This window comes from Podarcis muralis, chromosome 3 (assembly GCF_964188315.1).
Source record: "Podarcis muralis chromosome 3, rPodMur119.hap1.1, whole genome shotgun sequence".
In the NCBI taxonomy this organism is placed as follows: domain Eukaryota; kingdom Metazoa; phylum Chordata; class Lepidosauria; order Squamata; family Lacertidae; genus Podarcis; species Podarcis muralis.
In genome coordinates this window covers 32409485-32437063 of record NC_135657.1, presented here as the reverse complement: position 1 = coordinate 32437063, position 27579 = coordinate 32409485, and the positions used below count along the sequence as shown (strand labels likewise).

General features: G+C 43.7%; 1 protein-coding gene across 2 annotated transcripts; it reads left to right on the top strand.

Annotated features, from left to right (window-relative positions):
- Positions 1-2676: 2676 nt before the first annotated feature.
- EHD3 (EH domain containing 3) lies at positions 2677-27406 on the top strand. 2 transcript variants are annotated; one of them, XM_077925630.1, is made up of 7 exons: positions 2677-3524; positions 11370-11546; positions 15235-15332; positions 19301-19345; positions 21055-21467; positions 23519-23683; positions 24702-27406. In XM_077925630.1, exons 1-7 carry the CDS (start codon positions 3298-3300, stop codon positions 25227-25229), a joined length of 1653 nt encoding a protein of 550 aa, XP_077781756.1. In that variant the 5' UTR covers positions 2677-3297; the 3' UTR covers positions 25230-27406. The 2 variants fall into 2 exon arrangements, with proteins under 2 accessions (XP_077781756.1, XP_077781757.1); XM_077925631.1 differs by lacking the exon at positions 19301-19345 and having other exon boundaries at positions 2678-3524.
- Positions 27407-27579: the final 173 nt, after the last annotated feature.

Sequence of the window (27579 nt, the reverse complement as noted above, 5' to 3'; positions counted from 1 at the left end):
TGGCTCTGGGGGTAGAGCCCAGCGAGGGTCATAAGGCAGAGTTACGCACCCAGCAGGAAGGGTGGGTGAATCCCTCCATTTTGGTTTCTCAGCGTTTCTATTTTTTTCCATTAAGTATGGCTATCACAAGTAGGCTTGCCATATATATGTCCAGAAACAGTGTCCAGGCAGAAATTGCTTTAAAAAAACAAAACGTCCAGAAAATCCAGACATATTGTTGGCACTGTCATTTTGGGCGATTTTCAAAGATTTCTTTTTTTGTGATTTTGTCCAGAAAGCTCAACAAATTTGGGCAAATCTAAAAAAAGTGCAACAACTTTGCTGCAAAAAAAGTTCATCGTGCCTTGGTCCAAATGCACAGGACTTTTGTGTCCAGATTAGGAAAAACAACTTTGTGAATTATGGCAACCCTATCACAAGGCCATTCAGCTGCACCATAGAACTACTCCACCCTTTTCTTTCGTTGCGTGCCTCCCCATGAACCCTAAATCTGTTCCAGGATTTCCTCTAATGCTCTGGGGCATTATGGGACATGCAGGAAGAAAAGAGAGCAAGGAAGTTCTGTTGTGCAGCTAAAAGTCCTTGTGCTAGCAGAATAATTTTTTCCTAATATATTTTTGTATGGAATTTGTTCTAATATACACCTTTTTTTCCAAAGCAATTTTCCTTAAAGAAATGTGTTTTTGAATGTTATTTTCAATCGTATATGCATTACCGTATTTTTTGCACCATAACACTCACTTTTTTCCTCCTAGAAAGTAAGGGGAAATGTCTGTGCGTGTTATGGAGCGAATGCCTGCGGGTGGCGGGGGGGATCTGCTGCAGTCGTGAGCAGAGGATCCATGGTTCCCCTTCCTTCCCTCCTCCGTGGTTGCAAAGCATGGATCCACATGGATCCTCAGGATTTTTGCATTGGGCTACTCCAAACTCACTGTCAGATCACATGTCTGTGGCCACAGCATGAACCACAAAAATCATATATCCACTATTTCGTTTAGAATATTTTTTTTTCTTGTTTTCCTCCTCTAAAAACTATGTGCGTGTTATGGTCTAGTGCGTGTTATAGAGCGAAAAATACGGTAATTTGCACACTTCCTCCTGGCATATGCGTATTTTTTTATATACACTACTTGGCAGGAGAAGCGCATTGCAGAATTCAGAAAAGGTAACTTTGCCTTTAAATGCGAAGTTTCTTCCCTGACCTGGAGTGAGGCCCAGCAGGGCCAACAGATAAAGTTTTGTGCGTAGAGCTGCAAAGGGTCAGAGCCTAAGCATTTGGACCAAGGCACAATGAAAATTAGTAACAGTCTGGGGCAAACACTTTGCTCATCTTGTCCTTGCACAATCCATTCTCCCACGTATGTCACAAAAACAAAGCAAGGACTAAAACTGCATTACTCACGACAGTGATCCCAGCCACATTTACAACACATGTCAATGAAATGCAGAATGCCACTAAGAAATTACAGTAAGTTTAGAAAGCATTCTGGAAACATTACAGAAAATAGTTTTAAATGCTAGAAAACAATTCAGCATTTTATACAGCAGACTGTTCCCCCCAAAAAATCGCTGAATCCATGGCAGAGAACTCCAGATATGCAAAGCAGTCCCTGAACACTCTGTGGTTTCCAGCAACTGATATTACTGCCTCCAGCTGAATAATAATAATAATAATTATATACAGTGCTATTTTTCTAGAAAAAGAGGTGGCGGAATTCACCATGAACGCCTCCCTCGTTCTCTTAGAATGGCAATGGCGCCCACCTGAGAGGTGCCAGAACTGAGTTCCAGCAAGTTCTGGTTTAAAAAACAAACAAACCCTGAATTTATATATTTACTTATGCCTCACCTTTTTCCCTGACAGGGACTCAAGGCAACTTACAAATAAAAAAATAAAAACAGCCAAAACATACAGGAAAACAATCATTAAAACAGTTAAAGATTGATAGGATTTTATCTATCTATAATCTATAAAAAAAACATAACAGATAATTGCAAGAAGAACAGCCAGGCACTAGCCTTTTCATTAAAAGCAGACAGTTCCCCAAAGCCTGTTGGAACAAAAAAGTATTCACCTGCCAGAAGAAAGACAACAAGGAGGGAGCCAGTCTAACTTCTCTAGGCAGGGAGTTCCAAAGTCTGGGAGCCACCACTGAAAAGGCCTTCCCCTTCTCCACAGAGCATAGTCATAATGGCTAGTAACCACTGATCCCTTAACCCCCATGATTTTGCATAATTCTATTTTAAAGCTATCCAAGTTGGTGGCTCTGGCTGGCTTCTGTGGGAGTGAGATCCACACTTCAGTATGCGGAGCTATCCCGGAGTTAGCATGCATTTCCTCCTGACTCATAGCCGTTGATGCCCTTTAATTCTCCTTTGGTTTGAGAAATCCCTTTTAAAGGCCGCCAAGTCACACCTTGTGGCAGTGAGTTCCACAGGTTATGTGGTTGGTTTGTAAAGATGTCATTTCTTTTGCCTCTCTTGAACAGTTATTTGGGGTGTACAGTATAATCACTATAAGCGCCCTCGGACAGACTATCTGCCTGCAGTATTTTCTTAAGAGACTTCTAAAATCCTCGCTCAAATCCTCGTTCTGCCCTCTAGGTGGCGCAATGCGTCCTCCAGCTCCGCGCCTTTGGCTTTGCAGGCACCTCTGAGGAAGCTTTGGCTAGGCTGGCGTTGGGTGTAGCTGATTCCGTCACCCACATCGGTGCTGCGTTCTATAGCTTTCTATCTCTACGGTGACTTTTTGCTGGCGGCTGAGCGGCAAGTCTTTCCGGGAGAGCGGCCATAAAGCTATGAAAAACGCAGAGGTGGAGGTGACAAGTCTGCGCAACCGATGAGGGCCGCTGCCGTCTCTCTCCACTTGCAGCGGCGGGCTCCCTGCTTCCCGGTCGATTTCCATTTAAATAGCCAGCTGTTTTGCAAGAGAGGCTGCTGGCTGCTATTGCTGCCGGCTGGTCCTGCGGCAGAAGAATTTATTCTTTGCAGATTAGCTCATCAGCCCTCGCCCTTCAACTGGAAAGCCTGCAGAAAAGTGGAGCTGAGAACGCAATTGATTTATCAAAGCATCCCCCTTTCTGAGCTTATTTTCAACAATCATAAAATTGCTCCTAGGCCAAGCAATGAAGTGATAAGGAGGAAAGAATACTGGCAATCGATTTAGCTCTGCACCTTGGATATTTCCACTAGAGAGCTATCTATTTGGGTTGATTTTTTTTATGACCTTCTTCTTCCATTTAATGCAGATCAGACAGAACAGGAACAATTGGTAGCATTTCTTGCTAAATTACAAAAATGTTCAGCTGGCTGGGTAATGAAGACGGGCGAAGGAAGGACCCGGAGGTGTATCAGACTGTGAGTGGAGGTCTTAAAAAACTGTACAAAACCAAGCTTCTCCCTCTGGAAGAATACTACAAATTCCACGCCTTTCATTCACCTGCCTTGGAAGATGCGGACTTTGACAACAAGCCGATGGTCCTTCTTGTTGGGCAGTATTCCACCGGGAAGACCACCTTCATAAGGTAAAACGTGGCAGCTCTTTACCTTCCAGGTGTACACTAGGGTGTATTGTTAGAAGTGCATGCATGCATGAAATATCCCTATGTTCATCTTTCAGGATAAATATTTAGCTGCTAATTGTGTTCTTTGTTTCTGGCTTGTGACTTTGAAGGTTGTTATTCTTCCGGCTTGTGCTTTGATCACACTCCAAAAACACTGGCTCAAAGGAAAATCTCACATGTCAGCTTCCAGGCAATGATTTGTTTGCAGGGAGGTTAGAGGGTGCTGGGTTCAAGTAATGGTTATCCCACGCTTTTCCTATGCCTTTCCCCATCACTTTCCTTATTGCAAACAGTCCATTTTGGGGGGGGGGGACAGGTTTGCTGTGCAAGGCCTGCCAATCAACTATCATTGCACTACCTGAATTTGCAGGTGTGTGACTGAATCTAGCCCAGAAATAGCAGCAGTCTGGAAGCCCCTCCTGCAGCTCTGTAAATAGTCTCCTGGTGAAATGTAGAAGGCCTCTATGTAAACATGAATGACTTAAACAATGCAAGAATGAAAGGCTATTCAAATGATCATATCACCACTGGGAAACAAGTTGTGCTAATTCTGTTTTTGACAGAAACTCACTGTTGTACATTTGTTACCTTTTGCATATAACTGGGGGGAAAGGTTCGGAAAAGAGCAACACGGACGATCAAGGTGATGGAGGAAAAGGTTGCAGCATTTGGGACTTTTTAGTCTAGGGGAAAGGCGAGGAAGAGGTGAGATGATGGAATTTTTGTAAAATTATGCATAGCATGCAGAAAGTGGATGGAGACAAGTTTCCTCCCTCTCTTGTGACACTAGAATTTGTGAACATCCAATGAAACTGAATGTCTGACGATTCAGGACAGGTAAAAGAAAGTACTTATTCACGCAGTGCAGAGTTAAACTATGGAGCTTGCTCCTGCAGGAGGCAATGGTGGCCACCAACTTGGATGCTTTAAAAGAGGATTCGGCAAATTCATGGAGGATTCATGACGGCCAGGTTCTGCCTCCACAATTGGAGGCAACCATGCTTCTGAATGCCAGCTGCTGGAAACCACAGGAGAGGAGAGGGCTCTTGTGTTCAGGTCCTGCTTGTGGATTTCCAACAGTCACCTGGCTGACCACTGTGAGAACAAGATGCTGGACTAGATGGGCCATTGGCCTGATCCTGACAGCCTCTTCTTTTGCTCTTCCATGTCATCACTCCAGACCCGCCCGTTTCTTCCTGTTCTGTAGTGAGGTTGTGCTGTCTCTGGAGCTTAGCTAGCAGCAGTCTTCCTTGTTATCATTGTAGCTTATTCTGATGTAAAACTGTTTTACCCGGGGGGTAAGTACCAAAATGGATTGTACATGGTTGATGTTTCAACACTGTCTTCTGCTTTTATACCAAACGGAATAGCAGACACGTAATGGTCTCCTTTAAAGTCCTTCAGAATGTTAAGCAGGGCTTCAGAGATGCGATTAAAAGATGCATGATATAAAATCATAGAAGTTTAGAGTTGGAAGGGACCCTAAGGATCATCTTTCTAGCCTAATCCCCTGCAGTGAGCCAGCAACCTTGGCAGTGATCAGCCCCACGCTCTAACCAACTGAGCTATCCAGTCCCAGATTAAATTTGGACCCGACAGATTAAAAACCTTTAGTGGCTATCCGGGATACCATAATGCTTTAAGCTGCATCTAAAGACAATTGGCTGAAGAGCCTCAGTTTAGTCTTCAGTCTTCCTCCCTGACATCTTGAGCTATCTGCTTTAGATCAAGGCGAAGGGTCAAACGAAATTGTCAGCATCATGACCAGTGGATGAGGTTGCAGAGGCATGGCCGGGAAAGCTGGTTTTTGGTATTCTTAGACGGGTTTGGAAACTGAAAAGGAAAAAGAGGCCTGCTGTGCTTAAGGTCAATGGAGTATATCTGTCTGGTTCCAGGGGAATCCAACTGCGTTTTCTTTGCAGATCTCTTTTGCCAGCCCTCCCTTAGAATCCTTCCTGCTGTGTACTCATTTTCTCACCCCAGGCTATCTTCTCTGAGTTCCAAAGTGTGCAAACTGCCTGCTGGAGCTGAATTCTCCAGTTGCACCTTCCTTTGAAATTTAAGTGCATTACTACCTGCTAATGAGCATGATCCAAACTGTAGTTGAACGCAGTAGCTTTTATATATTGTTTGCATGGGGCAGAGAAGGAGTGATTGCCGAAGAAGAAGAAGAAGAAGAAGAAGAAGAAGAAGAAGAAGAAGAAGAAGAAGAAGAAGAAGAAAATAGCTTTGGCTTGAGTCCACTAACCTCATTAATAACAAATTTCATTTTTATTAATTTAGCAAGATTTCTATACCACTTAATCAAAACAGAAATCGCAAGTGGCTTACATAAAAATTGTATTAACTGCTGGTATTCCTTTAAAAATAAACATAAAGTAGACTTTTAAAATACTGGGTTGTATCCAAAGAAAGTTATCCAATTAACACAAGGATTTCTGCCTGTGTGATAAGACTTCTTTTTCCCGCATGTTCCCCAAGTCTGTTCTGGGGGTTCCCCTAACTCTCCAGAACACTTTTTTTTTGGGGGGGGGAGGTGCATGGGGGAAGAGGAAATGTCCTATTGTGCAGGTGGAAATCCTTGCACTAATGGGCTGATTTTGCTGGATACAATCCTTCAGACATCATAAAATTATCCAAGTACTGTATAGATGAAATCAATAGGTTTTAAAAACAAATGCACCTAATGAAATTGCATGCCTGGGTAAGCTTGCTTAAGCAGAAAAGGGTTTTAGTAGTCGTCAAAAGCAGTACAACCAAGGCACCTGCCTAATATCAATGCTATTAATAAAATAAACCAAACTGACTACTGCAGTGCTGGTTGCCCATGTGGGCTGTGTTAAAAAACCTTCTCCTTTTATTTGCAGCTTAGCCACTCTTTCTGCCTTGGAGGCGATGTGCTCTTCTTCCTTGGAGATTTTTTAAGCATAAATTAATGTCCATCTGTTGTGTATGATTTAGTTGAAACTCTTGCTCTACAATTCTATGGCTCAATATCACCCACAAGTTTTGTTTTGTTTTCATTGTGCCATTCCTTTCACTGGGCATATCTACCCTAGAATCATAGAACTGTAGACTTGGAAAGGATTGCCCAACCCTCTGCAATACTGAAAATGGTATAAAACATAAAATAGCACAAAACCAGTATGGCTGTCATGGTTTCATTCAAAGTATCCTGGGAGTTGGTGTTTAGAGAACATGCTGCAAACATGCTGTTAGAGATCTCTAGAAACACACCCACCCACACCTGTCATTGAACTATAGGTCTCAGCAGAGAAGAAATGACCACAAAAACCAGCCCAGGTTCTGGCCTGTGAAGTATCTATAGAAACAAAAATTGTGAACAGAGCAGGCCAAATTAAACCAACATCTTTACGCAGGGCTGTCCAGAGTACTGCCTGGTCAGGTGTTAATGGGTGAGTTTCACTTGTGAAGACTGAAGGCTGTGGTCAAGGTTCTGGGATGGATGCAGGCATTGTTTGTTCTCAACCCTTGGCCCTCATGGCTGATAACATCTGGCAGGGAGGTAATTAATCTCTCTGAGAGAAGTGTGCTGTGCTATTTTTCTTGATAATTTTTTTCACCACAAACACCTCCCTTGTTCTCTTAGAATGGTGACGGTGCCCACCTGAGAGGTGCCGGAACTGAGTTCTGTCGAGTTCTGACCGAAAAAAGCCCTGGTCCCAGGCCACCTGAAAGTTACAGCAGTGATACTACTGCTTAAGAAATCCTCTTTGGACCCAGAAATATAGGCCTGCTTGTTCCCCTTCCTGAACATTGCCCTTGAGTGGGTGGATCAACTCCAGACAGCCTTGAACAAGATGGATATTTTAGGTCTATATCAACCAGTAGTACCAGGGTTCATGCTGCTTTTGACACAAAAACTGCCTTGGTTGCCCCATATGATTACCTATGTCAGAAGATTCTCTACAATCTCTCAGCCTCATGATTCCATCAACCATGGTATCTTTCTGTGGAAACTGTCTGAGTTGGGAGTAGAGGCCACCATTGCTGTGAGTCTACTCCTACTTGGATGGTTTCAGGATGTTGTGCTTGTGGGGGGGGGATAATGGTTGGCCCAATGACATCTTCAGAAAGGGAGTTCCACAGAGTTCAGTTTTATTCCTTATGTTGTTTAATGTCTACATGAAACCGTTGAGTGGGGTCACCTGGAGTTCTTGAGTGTGTTGCCATCAATATGCTGATGACACACAACTCTACTTCTCTTCTCAGTCAGCCTAGCCTCAGTATGGACTGGATGAGAGCCAACAAACCCAAGCTCAATCTATATAAGACTAAGATGCTATTGGTGGGAAGTTAATGCTGAAGTTTCTGAGCTATCTTCAAGAGCAGCCCCACCTAGAACATACTGCAATAGTCTAACTGAAAAAGTTGCCAGGGTGCTTCTGTTTCACTTGACCAGGCTGAATATTGAAGGCACCACTGCTCTTTAAGCAACACAGAGAAGAATATCAACTTGCCAACATGTGATTCTTCCACCAGTAGTGAATGCATCATGCTTCACTGATGTGTTGTTTGATGTCCTGGCACAGTCTGTTGCTCACAACAACTTCCTTGTCTCTCTTCTTCCTCACTCTGAATATAATAAAATCCTTGTTCTGCTGAATTCTTGTAGCACCATTTCCTCGGCTCTCCTTGGGCAAATGTTGCTGGCTAGGTTTTGCTGCCATTTGACCTAACTGGCTCTCTGTTTTCCTTCTGTACTTCATGCAACATCAGATTCTTCTGAAAAGTCCCAGTCAGAGCCAGACTGGATGTGATGCTGTTCACATCATTTCAGTCTTGCGTGTACCCCACCCCCCTTACAGACACACACTCCAGAGAGATTATGTGTGTGTGGACCCAGATTAGCACTGTGCAAGACAGGTGGGGGCTGTTATTTGCTATGGGAAGAAAGCACCCATTGCTGATTGAAAAAACAATCCTTTCTGCTCGTTGCAAATAGTAGGATGTGGGGTGGGGGAGATTATTCACACTGGGCATGCAGCAGAGGCAAAGGATTAAAGCCACACACCCCGCGCACCACAGTCCTGATCCATCTCTGCCCCACACCCTGCAAACTATAACTATACAAGACCAAACAACATCAACAACACCACGTCTAGATTGGACTGTGTTCTGACTAATTTGACTGTGGGCTGATTCGCCTGCACAAATTGTTACATTTATGTACATGCCACAAAGAAATGCTTTGCCGTCATACTCGTGATTTGCAGGGAAGACACAAATCTCCACACGCTTGGACATGCAGTGGACAAGAGGTAAGGAGAGCCATGCCTAGCCATTCCTGGCGCATGTCCACTCGGTGGCTCAGATATGCAGATTTCCTTCTGAGCTTGTGGTATTCACTGAACCGTGAGCATTGGTTTCTAAAGCAATAGCCATCGTTACAGAAGTGGAATCAACTCTGATGCTCCCAGACAGTGTTGAATCTTCTCATAATTTAGTGCTTTTCCTTAATGAACAACTTGAAAAGAAGTTGTTACTAAGCGCAGCAGTGGCAACACCTCCTTCTGTTTCGTCAAGCCAGCATATTTCCTGGAGCACATCACCCCATTAATATTTTTATATATCCATCACTGCCCACTATTTTTTTTTAAAAAATGTAAATATAACAAAGAGGAAACAAAATGCAAACATTGCCAACTAACATCAACAATGCAAATATCCTAGCCATCCTCATTTCATGATATTCAGCAGGATTCATTCACGTAACCAGCCCTGTGGAAACCCTGTGCACAGGGAAATAAGTCCACCTTGCAAACAAAATATTTGTAATGGTGTTATTTATAATAAGCAATTTTTAAAAAATTCTTGGAAATTTGAGTCTACGTGCCTCACTGAATGTTATATCTTCAGAGACATGCTCCTTTCCCCCTTATATGTGAAAACGTTTGAATGAGGGGACAGTATCCTACAGTACTAATGATCTCAGGGACTCTGGATTATTTAGCATCTGCCAAGAAATTAGACTAACATTGCCTGCTTTGAATGGCTGTATCAAACGTGCTGGGGGGAAATTGGCAAAAAAATAAGAGATGCTTTCAAACCCAAGGGCTCTTAAAGCCTGAGGTTGCCCTCCAAGTGGAGACCTGACCTTCTCGGTTGGTCCAGAAGGCAGACCACCGGATTCCCAGACCCCTCTTCTGATGCGAAGCATAAGTGGTTGGTGCTGGAAATAAGTGTGGATATTTCTCCAGTTGAGCAGTCCTTAGGATTTCCAAAGGCTCTTTATCCTGACCTTCCTCTCTACTTCTTTTTTAATCTATCCTCTTCCAGGGGACAAATAGCTCGCAATAGAAAGCACTTACAGGCAGCAGTCTGCAAACTTGCTAAAAACTGCTGAGGGTGGAGAAGATGGTTCTTTTAGGGAGGCTTGCTGTGATGCTGAACCTTTGCTGTTGAAATGGCTCTGGGCCTTCCTCTCTCCAGAGGTTTGGCAGAGCCTGCATCCGACTGTCGCTTGCTTTGTGATATTCCTAGCTGTCTGGATCCACATCCTGCTCCCCCTGGATTTTCTGCTGTCTGCAAAAGAATGATCATGTTCAGTTTGCCTCATGACTGGAGCCAGCAGACAGGCTGTCCACGCAGTTGCTGCCTGCCTCCATATATCACATGTTTGCTTGTGATGTATGGAGGCTGCTTATACACGATAAGCCGTTTCCCACCCTGCTCCTCTGAGTGTCTTCAGGAAGACACAGAAGTGAGTGATAGGGAAAGTGTTGTGTAATTGGTGGTTTATGGTTGCCTTTTGGCAGGAAATATACTGAAAGGCTTTTATTATTTTTGGAAGTTAACTCCCCTGACCCTTCAAACACAAGAAGCTTTGCAGATTCACAGCACAATGGCTCAGCTGGCAGAGCAGGAGACTCTTAATCTCAAGGTTGTGGGTTCGAGCCCCACGTTGGGCAAAAGATTCCTGCATTGCAGAGGGTTGGATTAGATGACCCTCATGTCCCTCTATACTCTGTGAGTGTATGAACATCTGATAGCTCTTGCCTCCCCCTTAGGTTCCCAGGGTGATCCCCAAGTCATACTTTTGGGTCTAGCACAGAGCAAGACAAGCCTCTGTGTCTCCATGTTATGTACTGAGTTGAATAGGATCCAAAATGCAGCAGTCTGATTGGTCCTTGAACAAAAGGATCCAAAATGCAGCAGTCTGATTGGTCCTAGAACAATGCAGCAGTATGATTGGTCTGCAGGAGACATCCAATCCAGCTCCAGATGGAAGTGAATCCACAACCTGATTGGCCTACAGGAGAATTCCAGAATTAGCCAATCACGTGCAGCCCATTGTGTAAATAATGTATATAAAGCAAATACTTTGGGGGAACTTTCATTCCTCCTCACCACTATGAGCTGAATAAAGAGCATGAAATCCACTCTCGACTCCGAGTATATTTCACTCCAGCTTCCAGCATCAGCCAAAAACTGTCTCTCACACAGTCCCCCTTTGGCCTAATATTTCCCCATCCAACATGGTGAGATGGGAAAAGAAACTGGTCTTCCTGGTTCCGCAGCCCCTTCTACTAGATGCTAAGTTTCCCTTGATACAAAATCGCAGCCCTGGAAGGGAACCACGGATATCCAGCGGATTGTCACACGTCCCCCCCCCCAACCCTATAACAAAATGAAATCATTTTAATATCGCAAATCTGGTACTGTGCAACAATTTTGAAGGAATCTAGCTCCACACCTGCAACCACTAACAAGCCTCTGAGCATTCTACATCTCCACATCTAAGCTGAACCAATGACACATCCTGTGCCTCTTGTTTATTTCTAGGTACCTTCTTGAACAAGATTTCCCTGGGATGAGGATTGGGCCAGAACCTACAACTGACTCCTTCATTGCTGTGATGCAGGGCGATACGGAGGGCATCATTCCTGGAAATGCATTGGTAGTGGATCCCAAAAAGCCCTTCAGGAAACTTAATGCCTTTGGCAATGCCTTCTTGAACAGGTTAGTATGATATCAAGATGCTTTGCAATGCTACTGCCATGACAGAAAGATATTGGGCTTGAATTGGAACCAATTTGGGTCTTGTGGATAAAAATCTGTACCCGGGGACCCCAGTCTCTGAAGCAACCTGTAAGCTATCTACTTCAGAAATCCTCTTCCAAAATTCTTGCTGGATTTTGTACCTAACCCTGTCTTCAGTGTGGAGCCAATATAGCAGGAGTTCTCCACTAGTCAGTTGTTTGATTTTCAAAGTTTATATAGCAGTCTGCTCTTTGCTGCAGCTTACTGCTCATTTGCCTCTGAGCTCGTATGCATTATTAAATACGGCAGCAACCAAAAACAAAACAAAACAGCATTGATGTCACTGTGTGCGCTATTGGTAAAATGCCGCACAAGTCTCATAATGCAATTGCTGCATCAGAATTGCTAGCTTGCTGTGTTTTTGTTAATGAACATTGAAATGGGAGCAGGAAAAGAAAAAACAGAGAGGGGGCTGAAAGCTGTGGCAAACTGTGTGCTTTGGTTCTGGAGATTAATTTAAAACTCTTTGTGGTTAAAGAATTCTGAAGGAGTGAGACACAGGCCAAAGTGAATGAGAGAAACGACAATAACAGAGTGGGGGAATTCTTATTGTCACTTTTCCATGAATAAGACGCTCCCTATTTTGGGCGGACTCAGATTTAAAAAAATGGGGGGGGGAATTACCCAGGGTTGTTGAGTTTTCTTTGGGGGGGGTTGCCAAAAAATCGCACACCCCGCACGTGACACAAATTTCACCTATTGTCTCCTCACTGGCAGAAGCTGCTAATCGTCCGCCCAGTTGCCGCAGCGTCAGCCAATCAGTGCCAACCATTGACGCAGCAACCAATTACATGCCCAATAGCCGCTGACAGCCACGGCAGCAACCAATCAAACGTCCACCCTATGCACTATCCCTGTATAAGACGACCCCAACTTTTTAGCAAACAAAACCAAGTCTTATACAGAGAAAAGTACGCTAATTAGAATTCTGTGCTATCTGGATGCTGGTCTACCTGGTCCTTTGGTTCTTCTTATCGTCAAAGTCAACAAATGACCATGCTGCAATGAAGCTGGTATTCTGCAAAGTTTCTGCCACTCACCCAGTTCGTCCTGCTCTTTGCTGGGGAAATGGGTTAAACTGTACAACGTGAGTCATGACTTGAATACTCTAGAGATATGCATTACTCTAGTGGTTTAGGAAGAAGGAAGAACCTCTGGCAGACAGTGGATTCTGGATGATTTAACGAGTTCCCTCCCCCTCCCACCCAGTTCTTTAAGATGTATGGTATGCGGAACAAGCAGCCAGATTAGAAATGGCTAAAATGTTTTTCCTGTTCCCTAGAAATCTATGCCGTTGTTCTAGAAAGTTCATGTTCCTTCTTGTCTGACAGAGCGGAACGGAATGGAAGAGCAAAAGCTTTTGGATGCAGGCAGCAGCTGTAGCTGTAACTGGTGCTATGCTGTTTTTATTGTAATTAGTTATAGGATTTGTAATAGATCATACACACACACACATATATATATAGTTTTAATTCTATCAATGTTTACTTGTTTTCTAATGATTGTTTCTCCCTCCCCTCCCCCTGCAAAATTTCTAGCAGTTCTTATTTTTGGCCTTAGTCTCGTCAGGGGGAGAGGCTAGGGTACAAATAAATATATCATAATCATAATAATAACTCGCCTTCCTCCAATCTCACCAGAGATTGTGGGACTCGCACCTCTCCTTCATCCATAATCACTGAGCACACTGACTGGGGCTGCTGCGAGTTGTAGTCCAATAGCAGCTGGAGGGCACCCAGTTGAGGATGGCAACTGGCAACATGCTCCTTCAGACATGCATGGCCCTCTTTCCTTTCCCCGTGACTCAGCCACTCTCACATATGTTCTACCTTCTGAATGTACAGTAGCCTCCGCGGGTTCCTGTTTCTGTTCACCCAGTTGTGCAGATGATGGAATTAAGCCCACTGCAGATCAAGGGATAAGAAGAGAAGAAGAAGAGTTTGGATTTGATATCCCACTTTATCACTACCCAAAGGAGTCTCAAAGCGGCTAACATTCTCCTTTCCCTTCCTCCCCCACAACAAACACTCTGTGAGGTGAGTGGGGCTGAGAGACTTCAGAGAAGTGTGTCTAGCCCAAGGTCACCCAGCAGCTGCATGTGGAGGAGCGGAGACACGAACCCGGTTCACCAGATTATGGGTCTACTTCTCTTAACCACTACACCACACTCTTAACCACTAACCACACTGGTAAAAGGTAAAGGTGAAGGACCCCTGGATGGTTAAGTCCAGTCAAAGGTGACTATGGGGTTGCGGCGCTCATCTCATTTCAGGCCGAGGGAGCAGGCATTTGTCCACAGACAGCTTTCCGGGTCATGTGGCCAGCATGAATAAGCCACTACTGGCGCACAGAGGACCATGACAGAAACCAGAGTCCACGGAAATGCCATTTACCTTCCCACCACAGCGGTACCGATCTATCTACTTGCACTGGCATGCTTTCGAACTGCTAGGTTGGCAGGAGCTGGGACAGAGCAACGGGAGCCCACCCCATTGCGGGGATTTGAACCGCCGACCTTCCGATCGGCAAGCCCAAGACACTCAGTGGTTTAGACCACAGTGCCACCCACGTCCTTCGATCAAGGGATAGTGTTATGCTTCAGTGTTGAAATTTTAGTACTGTTTTTCTGCTGATTTGTCAGTAATGAATAGATTGGGGTGGTGCATATAAATGTGATAGAATGAAGGTAGGCGATGAACAGGACTGCATGCCACTTGATGTGGGAAGATGGGTTTTGAAAGAAGATGCTTTGTTTGTTCATGCAAAAAGATTTATGTTTAATATGATTCAAATAGCTAGAGTGAAGAACTTGAATACCTCACCAAGGATTGTGCCGGAAATACACATACGTGCTTGAAACACGATGTCAGTTATACTAGTCACTCCTACTATTTATATCTTTTAATGTAGCAGTATGTGCATATGCATATGAGGCTTTATATCCCAAACACTTACCAGATCCTTCTTCCAGAAATCCTACCTTTTCCCCCTCTAGCTCTGGTTTTTGTTTTGTTTTTCAATCATCATACTAAATTTTAAAAACTTGTTATATTTTCATATTGTGGTGACCTGCTAAAGAATCTTCATTATCTTTTTCTCTGCACCATTAAATAACGTTTAGCATTCTATAATTTGGGTGGCATGGACTGATCTCTTTTTCTGACTGTCAGCTTTGGCAGCTCCTGCCTGTATGCAGGGGCCTGGACCAGTGGACCCCCTTCTGCCCTTGTATTTGCACATAAATCTGAAGACTGACATGCAGCATTTTGCATGAATAAGCATTGTATTCCTGCTGAAGACGTTTCATACCTCAAAAATGTAGGGTTGTGAATAAAGAGCTGATCCCCAATCAGCAAGCGCTTGGTTTTGTCTGGATTTTGACAGGCATCTTATATAAAATGTGCAGCTTCCACAAAAATATTTGGCAGGTAGACACTCGTTATTTATTTATTTATTTATTTATTTATTTATTTTGCCATGAAATGCCAAAGCAGTCATCGTTAAAATTCACATTGTTAAAATCCATTTTCTTCCCCACTCTGCCCAATTACTGTACTTGCTGTAACGTTTTATTGTGTTTTTCCCCTCCCTTCACCTCTCTCCTTAGATTTATGTGTGCACAGCTGCCAAATCCTGTATTGGAGAGTATCAGTATTATTGATACACCAGGGATCCTTTCAGGGGAGAAACAAAGAATAAGCCGAGGTAAGGTAAAGGTGCAGCTTCTTATTTTGGAGGAGGCGGGTTAACATAGGTGCAGTTCTTTTGGTTTCAGCTTATGACTTGTTTCAAAATGCACAAGTCAAGATGGCGGCCTTACAATACTGTTTATTTGATCACTGATTTGGAATGTTCTAGAAAGCTTTAAAATGGATCTCAGAGAGGGAAACGGGACAGACTTTCTGCATCTCCTAGGTAAAATTTACTGCACCACTGCAGCAGAAGGGAATAGCTCATGTTTTGAATGCTTTCCACAATATGAAAAATCCTCAACACAGAGAAAAGTCATGCGCTGTTGAGGGGAAAGAGTCTTAACCTCACTCGGGGTAGACAATGTGGTGCCCTTAGACATAGGCGCCGACTCCATGGGGCCTGAGGGGGCCTGAGCCCCCTCAATAATTCGTTTGGGGGGGCTCCGCCCCCCCAATAATTTAAGAAAATTATTAAGACTCTCCTCCCTGGAAGAGAGGGGAGTGGTTGTGGGCGGGAGCCTGAGCTCCGCCTCCTGGCCGGGGGCCTTAGCCCCCGCCCCTCCTCACCTGGGCTGGCACCCACGCCCACCGGAGGCAGCCAACCAGGTGTCTCCGGTGGGCGTGTTTAGCAGCTTAATGCTGCGGGGCCAGCTCCGCCTCCCCCGTTCGTTCCCAGCAGCGACGACCACGTGGATCTGACTAAGAAGAGAAGCTTTAACAGAGAAGTTTTGCCTTACCTTTTCTCTACGATAGTTGATTTGGGAGGGTTGAGTGCCTCTGTGTGTGCAAGTGGAGTGTGTGTGTGTTGATTTGCTCTATCTGGGGAGTCTCTTTGTACATCCCATCTAGCCTCCTTGTTTAGCTAATTTGGAGTGTGTGTGTGTCTTCAACGTTGCTGCACTGTTTGGGGAAAAAAGCGGGGGAGCTTTCACTGCTACGTTTTTGTGGGTGCTAATTCTACTCTGCTAATATTACCCCTCTTACTGCTAAAGGCTTTCCTTAATTGGAGAGTCTGTGGGTTTGCAGAAGCGATTGTTTAAATCTGTGGGGTGTGTCCTGAGACTGTGTGTGGATATATTGAGTGTTTGTGCGATTGCAGAAACGCTTTACTTTGAATCTGCTGGTGTGTGTGCAGAGTTCGTGGGGGGGGGGGTATATATGCCCACCGGGTCTGTGTGTACCTCCGGAAGTTTTTCCCTTCCCGGAAGCAGATGGGTAGCCGTGTTGGTCTGCCATAGTCAAAACAAAAAAAATTCCTTCCAGTAGCACCTTAAAGACCAACTAAGTTAGTTCTTGGTATGAGCTTTCGTGTGCATGCACACTTCTTCAGATACCAGTATCTGAAGAAGTGTGCATGCACACGAAAGCTCATACCAAGAACTAACTTAGTTGGTCTTTAAGGTGCTACTGGAAGGAATTTTTTTTGTTTTGGCCTTCCCAGAAGCAATGCTTGTCTCTTTAAACTGCTCCTCAAGCTGCTGATTTTGAGCGGTCTTAGCATTGGTTGGGGGTGCAGGCATTGAAATTGTGCTTAAAATGGCTGAAGGTGAGCATCTCTTTGCAGACATTACATTGAGGCTGCTTACCTTACACGGACCCAAGCCTCCATTGTCCTTCAAACCCCTTGTGTCTCTCTCCGTGCTTTGTTTACCCCCACAGGCACCCTCCGCCCCCATCGTGGCTCCCTCCTGACTCTGATTTCCCTTACCAACCCCCTCCCCCCTTATGGTTGCTGGCTGTGCCTTTAATTTATAGTTTTACCCTTCCCCGTGCTGCGGCTCCCTTCTGGCTCATATTGACCTTCCGTCCTATTGTTGTCGGTTGTGCCTTTATTTTATAGTTTTATTTGCCTTGCATTTATCGTTATATTAGCTGTTTTCAGCATTTGTCTTACTTGGGAGACTCAGTCACCCCCCCATTATCCTTCGCCCTCCACTCCCCCCCCCCTACCCCCCAATAATTTAAGAAAATTATTAGTTATATTATGCTTTGTAAAATCACAAAATTATGTTGGTATTTTTTATTTTCCTTGTTTGACGATAGTTACCTTTTAAAATACATTCAGTAATGAGTTAAAACAAATAATTATTACGGTAGTAAGCAGGTTAACTGAAAAGAGTGGTGTGAATCATGATAGTGTTTTGTTTTTTTTTAATAAATTTTTATTGGTTTTCCAAACACAAAATAAAAACAAACAATGCACAATACACAGACATACAAACATATAAACATGTATAATTTCATACACTTGTTTTCATACACCTTACTTCCCGGACTTCCCCATACCTCCCTTTTTCTGCTTCCTTGTTTTACATTTCTTCAGCAACTCCTCCAATTAACTAATTATTCAATTCAATTTCTTTTAAGTTCTTCTTTAACTTATTGATTACAGCTGCAATTCTCTATTTCCCTATTCCTTGACATCTTATCACTCCTCAATTTTACAACAGTTTTTAAGATATATTTTAAATTTCTTCCAGTCTTCTTCCACTGTCTCTTTCCCCTGGTCACGGATTCTGCCAGTCATCTCCGCCAGTCCCATATAGTCAATCACCTTCATCTGCCATTCTTCCAGCGTGGGTAGTTCTTGCGTCTTCCAATACTTTGCTAAAAGTATCCTTGCTGCCGTGGTAGCATACATAAAAAACGTCCTATCCTTCCTTAACACCAATTGGCCCACCATGCCCAAGAGAAAAGCCTCAGGTTTCTTAGGAAAAGTCCTTTTAAGGACTTTCTTAATTTCATTATAGATCATTTCCCAAAAGGCTTTAATCTTCGGACAGGTCCACCAAAGGTGGTAGAAAATACCTTCAGCCTCATTACATTTCCAACATTTGTTATTGGGCAAATGATAAATTTTTGCAAGCTTAACTGGGGTCATGTACCACCTGTAAATCATTTTCATAATATTTTCTCTTAAGGCATTACATGCCGTGAACTTAACACCGGTGGTCCATAACTGTTCTCAGTCAGCAAACATAATGTCATAGTGAATCATGATAGTGTTACGGTGCTGCGGGCACACTTAGAATTTGTCCCGGTGCGCGAACCTTCGTGTAAAGTCTGGCGGGCCAGCGCTGCGGCCGCAGCGACATCAAAAGGACTGGAGCAGAAGCGCCTGGAATCCTCCACCTCGCGTCGCCTTGACGCTTCGAGACATTACGACGCCGTGGCTATATAAAGCCCACCCTGCTGGCGCAGTCATTCAGTGTGGATAGTTTCGTTCAGTGCATGCTGCAGACGTGTTTAGCGTTCCGACTTTAGTGATTACTTTTAAAAAACTTTAAAACTCACTAATTTTCATCTAAAATTTAGAAAACTTCCCGGGGCAGGACCCCGGTATGGCCCCCCCCCCAATATTTTTTATAAGTCTGCGCCCCTGCCCTTAGATGTTGCTGGACTACAACTCCCATCATCCTTGACCATTGGCCAAGCTAGATGGGGATGATGGGAGTTGTAGTCCAACAACACCTGGAACCTTATACTTCACTTCTGTGTGTAGGCATATTTTTTCAAAATGGGAGATCACTCAAACTTGAGATGCTTCCCTCTCAGGCCCAGTAGTCTGCACCAATTAACTTCAATGAATGTGTCCATTGTATGTTACAAGCTTAAAGTAAGTGTGTGTAATTATTATTTTGTTTGATTTATATCATTTTCTTCTTTCAGTTCTCCTGAGTTTGTTTGCCATGTTAAAAAAAAATAACCAGAAATAAAATATTTTCTATAAATTTCTGCACAAATATTTCCTCAACTAGAAATCTGCTTTTATCAGGATTTGATTACTCTTGCGGTTCTATGAGCTTCCAACTCTACAGTTCTATGAGCTATGAGGAAATAGCTGATGTCCTTTTGGGACACCAGGCCTGTTCGCTTAGGCCATTATTCCTTCAAGCATCCTCTAGATGGGCTGTTTGTTATCCAGATTTCCATAGTCCAGGTTTCTTCATTTAACAAGTGTCTGATTTCATTTTCCTCCAGCCAAAGAAATGGGTTATAGCAGTCTGCACAGATGCCCATATGGAGGTATTTACATCAGAGCAGCCACCTGCTTTCTATAGCCTTGGCTATTTTGTTCATAAAGCTAAATGCTTTGAAAAGAGCAATGAGCTATTCAGGCATGTAGCAAACTAATCCTCACCATACGCACTGCATCGGAGTCTTTTAAACAGGGTTGCCGTTACTAAATATTTGGGATTGTGGGTTTGGCTTCAGTCTAGTCAAAGAAAACGTAGGGTCGATCTAGAAGGTAAAATCGCCAAATGGTCCAGGCCTAACTAAAATGGTGGAATTCTTCAACTTCATTGGCCCCACAACACCCTGTGATTGTTTAATAGCAATTCAAGCATGCTTAATTGCACATTTAGATTGCTCTTGAGAATTTTGGCCTGCTGAGATACTTTCCTTAATGGGATCTGAAAACTTGATTGTGCATTAAATGAAAGCAGAGACTTTAGTTACAAGACTTGGCTGAAGTAGAGAGCCAGCGTGGCTTAGTGGATAGAGTATTGGACTAGAACCTGGGAGACCAGAGTTCAAATCCCTACCCAGCCTTGAAGCTCACTGGGTGACCTTGGGGCCAGTCACGGTCTCTTAGTTTAACTTAGCTCACAGGATTGTTGTGAGGATTAAATGGGGAGGGGGGACCATGTATTGCCACCTTGAGCTCCTTTCAGGAAAGGTGGGATATAAATTTAATGATGAAATCAAATAAAGACTTTTCACCAAATTTGTGAGGGGAAATGGTCAGGCCTTCTGGCCTAGTGTAACCTAGGCAACTGTCGCTACACCTGCGCCACACTCCTAGATCAAGCCATACTTTTAACAGCAGCAACTCACTTGCAGCTTCTTACTATCACAGCACTGGAGAGCTTGTTTCTAACTGCTAATTTAAAATGTGATGCTAGGACCTTTAAAATGTAGCCTTGGGCTATGGTCACATCCACAGTATATGTTTACAGTGTGTAGCTCCCGCTCCCCCCCACCAAAAGAATTCTGAGAACAATAGTTTGTTAAGGGGGCTTAAAGAAGAGAAATTATCCCGTTCAGCCTAGCTGCCAAAATAGAAGTGAAGAGCCTCTGGTCTTGGCTAAGACCCTGGGATAGCTCAGCCAGTAGAACATGAGATTCTTAATCTCAGGGTTAGGGGTTTGAGCCCCATGTTAGGCAAAAGATTGCTGCATTGCACAGGGTTGGACTAGATGACCCCCAACTCTACAATTCTATGATCTAAGCAAAATGATGGACCAGTTAGTGCCCACCATTTGCCTATCTTTCCCCAGGTTTTGGAATAACTATGATTCTAACTGTAAACCATGTTGCAGTACCAGATCTGTACCACCTTGCAAGATTATATTAAATAACTGAATGTGGCCCCCAGAGAGCTGCTCAGAAAGGATTGTGGCCCTCAGACTGCTGAAGCTTCCCCACCTCTGCCATACGGCCTTGTCTCTGTTCTTATGGGGATGTCTTCTCTCCCCCAAAGGTTATGAATGTGGCCCCCAGAGAGCTGCTCAGAAAAGATTGTGGCCCTCAGACTGCAGAAGCTTCCCCACCTCTGCCATACGGCCTTGTCTCTGTTCTTATGGGGATGTCTTCTCTCCCCCAAAGGTTATGAATGTGGCCCCCAGAGAGCTGCTCAGAAAAGATTGTGGCCCTCAGACTGCAGAAGCTTCCCCACCTCTGCCATACGGCCTTGTCTCTGTTCTTATGGGGATGTCTTCTCTCCCCCAAAGGTTATGACTTTGCTGCTGTCCTTGAGTGGTTTGCCGAGCGGGTGGACCGCATCATTCTTCTCTTCGACGCCCACAAGCTAGACATCTCGGACGAGTTCTCGGAAGTCATCAAAGCCCTGAAGAACCATGAAGACAAAATGAGGGTCGTGCTCAACAAGGCAGACCAGATCGAGACCCAGCAGCTTATGAGGGTTTATGGCGCTCTCATGTGGTCTCTGGGGAAGATTGTCAACACGCCTGAGGTAGTCAGAGTCTATATTGGTTCCTTCTGGTCACACCAGTTGCTCATCCCAGATAACCGCAAGCTTTTTGAGGCAGAGGAGCAAGACCTCTTCAAAGATATCCAAAGTTTGCCCCGCAATGCTGCTCTTCGGAAACTGAATGATCTCATTAAACGGGCACGGCTAGCCAAGGTGAGTCTCTCCAAGTGGCTCTGGCCAGGTTTTCCTTTTTGATTTCTTTTATTATTATTATTTTAAAACATCTTTACTGAAAGTTCAAAAAGTACATAGCTATATGTGCACCAGACATGGTGAGACGCAAACGAAAAAGAGAAATAGAACCCATGCAGAAGGGAAAACAAAGGGGGGGAGGGAGGAACCCAAAACTGTATATTTTACAAGGTTGTTGTTGTACTTCACCAGATCTTAAGCTATTACAGTATTGTAAGAATGGATTCCAAATATCATTGAATTTGTCCATGGCAAGTCTGCATTTATATGCGAGTTCTTCATATGTTGTGAGTTTATATGTCTTCAATCCAATTGTAGAAGGGAGCCACATTTTTATTTTTCCAATTCATCAGTATGTGTCTTTTTGCTGTGGTAAGGACACGGAGAGTCCACTCATATTGTCCTTTTGTAAGGTTCCATGTGCTGGGTATATAATTCAAGAGGATTCAGTGGTACCTCAGGTTACATGCGCTTCAGGTTACAGACTCCGCGAACCCAGAAATAGTGCTTCAGGTTAAGAACTTTGCTTCAGGATGAGAACAGAAATCGTGCTCTGGCGGCGCGGCAGCAGCAGGAGGCCCTATTAGCTAAAGTGGTGCTTCAGGCTAAGAACAGTTTCAGGTTAAGTACGGACATCCAGAACGAATTAAGTACTTAACCTGAGATACCACTGTATTTTGCTCTGTAAATGTAAGGCTGTTCCATACAGTTCTGTTGGTGGTTTCAGTTACCTTCTGCCAAAAATCTTTCAGTATAGGACAGTGAAAAAACATATGTTTTAGAGAAGCATTGTCCCTATTGTATCTCCAACAGTTAGATACCTTAGTTAGCCCTTTTTTAAACAAACGTAATGGGGTCCAGCATATTCTAAATATTATTTTTTGTTGTCTGAGCCTCAATCGAAGATCCAGAGACACCCTTGTTATAGCAGTTAAAACAGTTTCCCACTATGAGGTCGAAATTGAGATCTCTAATTCTTTTTGATTTCTTGAGGTAGTTTGGTATTCGGACACAGAAGAAAGTTTTCTATAGGGAGGCTGGCAGTAAGTTCATCCCTGTCATGGAGGAATTAGCAAGGAAGAAATCAGTCCCAAAATTGCACAGAAATAATAATAATAATAATAATAATAATAATAATAATAATAATAATAATAATAATAATTATTATTATTATTATTATTATTATTATTTAGGCCCATGGGGTGGATTTATAGTTAAACTGGAGCTAGATCCCGGGCGTAACTAGATTAGGTCAGTTCAAAGCATGGCATGAGATGCACAAGCAATGCCAGCACAATGCCCATTTAATACCCTGGGGGAAAAGAACCACTGTTCATAGGCATTGGTCTTCCCTTGTAGCAATAGTAACAATGCTGCTGTAGTAGTACCCAATGAAAAGTGAATAAAGATCAGACTGGGATCCTAATGCAAAATCTGGATTTAAAAGTGAGAAATCTCAGAGGCCTCAATTATATCCTCGAGGGCAGTTTATCCCTGTCTGAGCCACTGAGAAGTACCGCAGATGGAGGCACAATGTTGGGTGATCCTACGAAATTTCCATGGGGATTTTACTAGGCTGGGCAGGTTTTCTTCGTGTTCAGAATCTGAGACAGTGTGACTGACAGACCCAATGGATTTCCACAGCAGAATGGAGGTTTGAATCCAGACCACCACATCTATCTCCAACAGTATCAACGATTTCATGGCGGCTCTCACAGTGGTTGGTTGGCTAGTTGGTCATTGTTGATTGTTGATACATACTTGATGGGCACATCGCAGCCTCTCAGCCCAAACAACCCTCAGAGTCATAGTGAGAATGAATGAGGCAGAAAAACTATACACAGTTACAGTTTGTAACTGTGAAATGCTGTAGGAAAGGAGAAGGAAGGGAGAAGAAAATGAGAATGAAGCACAGATGATCCGTTGGGAGGGTACGCTATGTTAGCTGTGTTCTGGTGATCCCATTGTTGCAAACGCATAAAATATGTGTCCACCCTCTGAAATGCCCTTAGGTTCATGCGTACATCATTAGCTCACTTAAGAAGGAAATGCCATCGGTGTTTGGCAAAGACAATAAGAAGAAAGAACTCGTGAACAATTTGAGGGAGATCTATGGACGGATCGTACAGGAGCATCAGATTTCACCAGGAGACTTTCCTAATCTGAAGAAGATGCAGGTAAGGGCCAGAAACAATAGAATCCAAGAACCATGGCAGAATCTGCTCCATTTCAATTGCGCAGAATAGGTTTGGAGCAGAGATGAACACTGCTGCTGCGTCTGTTACAGAGGCATACCTAGGGTCCCTTGCACCCTTGGAAAGGAGCTGTATTGGCACATGTACACACATACACAAACACCCCCCCCCCAAAAAAAAAAAAATCACCTTTGAGCCACAGTGCAAGAAGGGCTGGAAGCTAATTTCATGTTTGATCTTGCCACAATTGCAGTGGCACATCTCCACACAGAGATATGTCATACACTCCGTAGTTTGATAGGTAACTACGTAGTTTGGTGTGCCCCCAAACTACCAACCTCTACTCTGTTGGGACATTTTGGTTCAAAAGGAATGTTTTAACCTGAAAGACAACCTAGTTTTTCATTTAGAATATTATTGTGAGGGGGAAGAGTCGCTGTGCTTCTAAAATCCAGAATGACAGACATCTTAGTCTGTCGTAGTCAAAACCTAAGTGTCCCATGGCACCCAAAAGACAGCACACACAATGCAGGAAAAGCTTTCGCTGGCCAAATCTCACTTTGTCAAAAGCATGAGGTGTCTTCCAAGTAGGCAGATTTATATAGTGTGAGGCTAACAATAGCAATAGGCTTGGTTTAGTTTATTACTTTTCCTCCACTTTCCCACAAAGTTATTCACAGCGGCTTACAGAATAGACGATTGCAAACATTGAAGCAATATAAAAATAGAAATGAGCACAGATCTATAAATAGCGATCGCCAAAAAAATTGAAAGGATCACGACGTTAGAATCAAAAGCTGTAAAAAGCCAAGGTCAGTAGCATTTTAAAACACACACCATACGGCTGACTGAAATATAAAAGTATTCAATAAGCAGCTGATAGCAAATGAAGAAGGGATCTGCCTGGATTGTTGTAGCCACGCCTCTTATGTTGAATGGTACACTGAACAATAAAACAGTCCTCACCGCCCCTCTCTTCTGTTTGTGACGTTCTTTTCAGGAACAGCTTCAAGCTCAGGATTTCAGCAAGTTCCAGCCCCTAAAGACCAAGTTGCTGGATGCAGTAGAGGATATGCTGACCAATGACATCGCTCAGCTCATGGTCCTGGTGCGTCAGGAGGAGTCCCGGAGGCCTGCTCAGATGGTGAAAGGGGGAGCCTTTGAAGGCACCCTCCACGGCCCATTTGGACATGGCTATGGGGAAGGGGCAGCAGAAGGAATTGATGACGCGGATTGGGTGGTGGCCAAAGATAAGCCCCTGTACGACGAGATCTTCTACACGCTGTCGCCCGTTGATGGGAAAATAACGGGGGCCAATGCCAAAAGGGAGATGGTGAAGTCCAAGCTGCCTAACTCAGTGCTGGGCAAGGTATGGAAACTCTCTGATATCGATGAGGATGGGATGCTGGACGATGAGGAATTTGCTTTGGCGAATCATCTTATAAAAGTGAAGCTGGAAGGTCATGAGCTTCCTGGGAATCTCCCATCCCATCTCATCCCCCCATCTAAGAGGAAACTAGCTGGGTGAGAAGCCACCAGAAAGAAAATGGGGAACGGGGAAGGGAAGGGAAGGGAATGTACCAAAGTTGTGCCTGCAGTGATGCTAGGTCACCTTTTGGCTTAGAACTGTTTTCAGGTGTGAAGAGGAGACTGATGTGAAGCAAAGCCCCAGTACTTTCTCATGATGAGATGCAACTAGCTCTGTCCTGGTATCTTCCAGGCTCCCATGTATTTGTTGATAAGAACTGATACAGATTGAAGGTGCAAAGTTGGCTGGGATCTGGAGAGCTTTGTGATAGTTTCTGTCACTGTTCAGTCAAGCAATGTCTGAAATTCCTGTTGCATATGTCTCTGATGCTTTAGAAACGCATTCTAATCCCTGATAGACCCCAAAACTCTGGATGGGAGTTGTGCTTAAAACTTACCTAGATCTTAAGTATTTTTGTGAAATAGTCTTTACTTTCTGTTCAGCCTTCCTGTCTGTTGTGCCTTTTAAAAAAAAAAATTGAGTACAGGAAGCCTACAATTTACAAGGGGGTTTCTTTCTGGAAAGCCAAAAGCATGTATAGTCAAGACACAGTGGGTTCAATGGCAAGTGGAATTGCCAAAGACTCCCCCCCCCCCCCGCCCACAGATACCTGCCTCCTTTCTATGCCCTTTTTAATTTTTTGTTTTGTTTTGTTTTGCCAACCACTTAAAACTGAATGTGCACAGGTTAAATGCATGTATGTTGCGGGCTTACTGTACACATTTGTCTGCAGAATATCTCTGGAGAACCAGTCCACAGGAAAGTCACCCCCCTAGGCACCTGCATTTTCTTCTAGGTTCTTGGTGAGAAACCTGCACTGAAAATGCCACATCTTTCCAATGCTTTGAAAACGTTGGGTTCGAACCAAGAGCCTTAAATCCTTTCCTAGTTAATTGGGTGCTGGTTTGTAAGTCTGTGCCACTATAATTCTGTGACTTTAGTCTGAGAACAGTGGTGCAGCTGGGAGAATGGGGTAGAAAGAGTGAGAGCTTAGGAGTTCAAGAGAGTCCCTTGCAAGGAAATGATGGCAAGATCAGAGGCAGGGGATCAAGGTTTTTGACAAGGGGAGCAACTCTTCCTGGCCTTTCCTATCCCTAAAACGGGACAGTGCATTTCACATCTCTTTGAATTATGCTCAAGCCTGGTTTTGGACTAACATCATTTAGCGTGTTTACATTCCATCACAGATCTTGATGTTACAACAGAAATGGCAAATCTCTACTCTTTCATTGTCTGTTCAGCCCATGTAAGACATCTGTCCCCAGAACACCCATTTGCACATCAGTCAGAGGACAGTGATCTTGCTGTTGCTTGTGTGCTTTCCATAGGTATTTGGTTGGCCACTGAACTGAATGCTGCATTGCATAGAGCTTTCATCTGACCCAGGAGGCCTCTTCTGTTCTGTCCTCTTCCCACGTGCAACCTTCATCTTTGACTTAACCCTAGGATAAGTATTCTGAACCTTGTCCAGACAGAATAGCCAAGGTATTTTCTGCTGCTTTTTCTCAGCCTTATTTCAAATCATTCCTTTTTCTGACCCCATTATTTAGTTGGTATCTGGGTAGAGGTTCGAGTATGTGGGTTTTGTTGATACTGAGAAGGTGGATGAGCACAGAACAAAATAACTTGTTTTAGACATGCACTAATATTCTATAGACAAACAAGATTCTCTTCAAAGCTCCTGCCTCCCCAATTGAGATGAGGTGGGGCCTACTAAGCAGAGGACCCTCTTCCTGGTGCCTTCTCTGTGGTCTTTACATTATCAAGTGAAACTTATTCACCCGGGACTTTAAACTAGCTTTGTAAAGCAACTAAAACCTGGGCTTTGATTTTGCGGCCTGTTTTTATTTTACCCAGCTGTTTGTTGAATGATTGCATTTCTCTCTGACAAAAATGAAAGTTATTTGCTGCATTTTATTGTTTTCATTGATTGCATTGTATGTCAATATTGTATTTTGGGCTTTGTCCTGTAAGCCACCCAGGGGAGATGTGTTGATAGTTGGCTATATAACTGTAATAAAATTAACAATAAATATTCAGTGTGTAAAAACAACCTTATTGCAATGCATTTATCACGACTTACATTTATGCATTCATCCTGATCACATTCTTATTCTCCACTATGGTGAGATGTACTCTGTATTTAAATTGAGAAATAAATTTGTATCTGTGCCCTATGAATTAGCAGTTGCAGTTTTTATATAGATCTGTGTCCTTTTTTTTCGGCAGTGCCTAAGTGGTAGCTCTAAAGTGTGAACTGGATAGATTTGTGGCAATCTTTTGTGCCCCATTCCCCACTCTGTGCCATGCTACTAAACTGCAAAAGTCTGCAAGCTAGCCAGAACGCCCC